The 901-nt window shown below is 41.0% G+C and overlaps 1 protein-coding gene across 1 annotated transcript; it reads left to right on the top strand.

The window, feature by feature from the left end:
- Window positions 1-552, top strand: LOC110199251 (interferon tau-2-like). Its single transcript, XM_020974010.1, has one exon. The coding sequence runs from the start codon at window positions 1-3 to the stop codon at window positions 550-552; it is 552 nt and encodes a 183-aa protein (XP_020829669.1).
- Window positions 553-901: the final 349 nt, after the last annotated feature.

Below are 901 nucleotides of genomic sequence, written 5' to 3' on the forward strand. Positions count from 1 at the left end.
ATGACCTCCAGGACCTTTTTGCCAGTTGCCCTGGTGCTGCTCTGCTCCAGCACCCTCTGCTCCCTGGGCTGTGACCTGACTCAGGGCCTTCTGGAAGACTTCTCACTTCTGCACCAAATGAGCACATTTCCCCTGGTGCCATGTTGGAAGGATGCGACCAACTTCAACTTCCCAAAAGAAGCCATGAAAGGCAGCCAGCTCCAGAGGGAAAATGCCACAGTCATCGTTCATGAGATGCTCCAGCAGATCTTCACCATCTTCAGTCTGAACGCCGCTCCTGCCACTTGGAATCAGACCCAGCTCACACAGCTGCTCAGTGGACTGGATCAGCAGCTGGAACAGCTGGAGAGGTGTCTTGGGCAGGATGTGGAATGGGAAGAGCCTTCCTTGGGAAGTGAGAACTCCAGGCTGGCCCTGAATACCTACTTCCAAGGAATAAGCCAGTACCTGCAAGGTAAAGAATATAGCCGCTGTGCCTGGGAAATCATGAGAGTAGAGATCAGGAGGGTCTTTCTGTTTATGATCAAACTCACAAGAAAACTCAGGAACTAAAGAAGAAGAAATGGACTCTCAGAACATTTCAGATCCCTGATTAATTTTCTGTTTCCTAAAGCCAAACTGTCAGCGATCAGTAAAGACATCTTAAAAAAAAAACTCTAAACCAAAAAGAAATGTATCTAAATTCACTGAATTATTTAAATTATTTATTTAATTATTGTTATATAAATTATTCAAATGTTATTATTTAAATACTGAAACAGAGGGACAATACAGAGAAACATTGTCTGAGCTTACTAGTTGAATAACTTGGTATTTTGTAATTTGTATTTATTTTTATTATTTGTTCTGTTTCTATATGTGTAATATTTATTTTTATCAAAGAACATATTTATATAGTATT

The sequence above is a fragment of the Phascolarctos cinereus genome, unplaced genomic scaffold, assembly GCF_003287225.1.
Source record: "Phascolarctos cinereus isolate Bilbo 61053 unplaced genomic scaffold, phaCin_HiC Scaffold_4;HRSCAF=312, whole genome shotgun sequence".
Lineage (NCBI taxonomy): Eukaryota > Metazoa > Chordata > Mammalia > Diprotodontia > Phascolarctidae > Phascolarctos > Phascolarctos cinereus.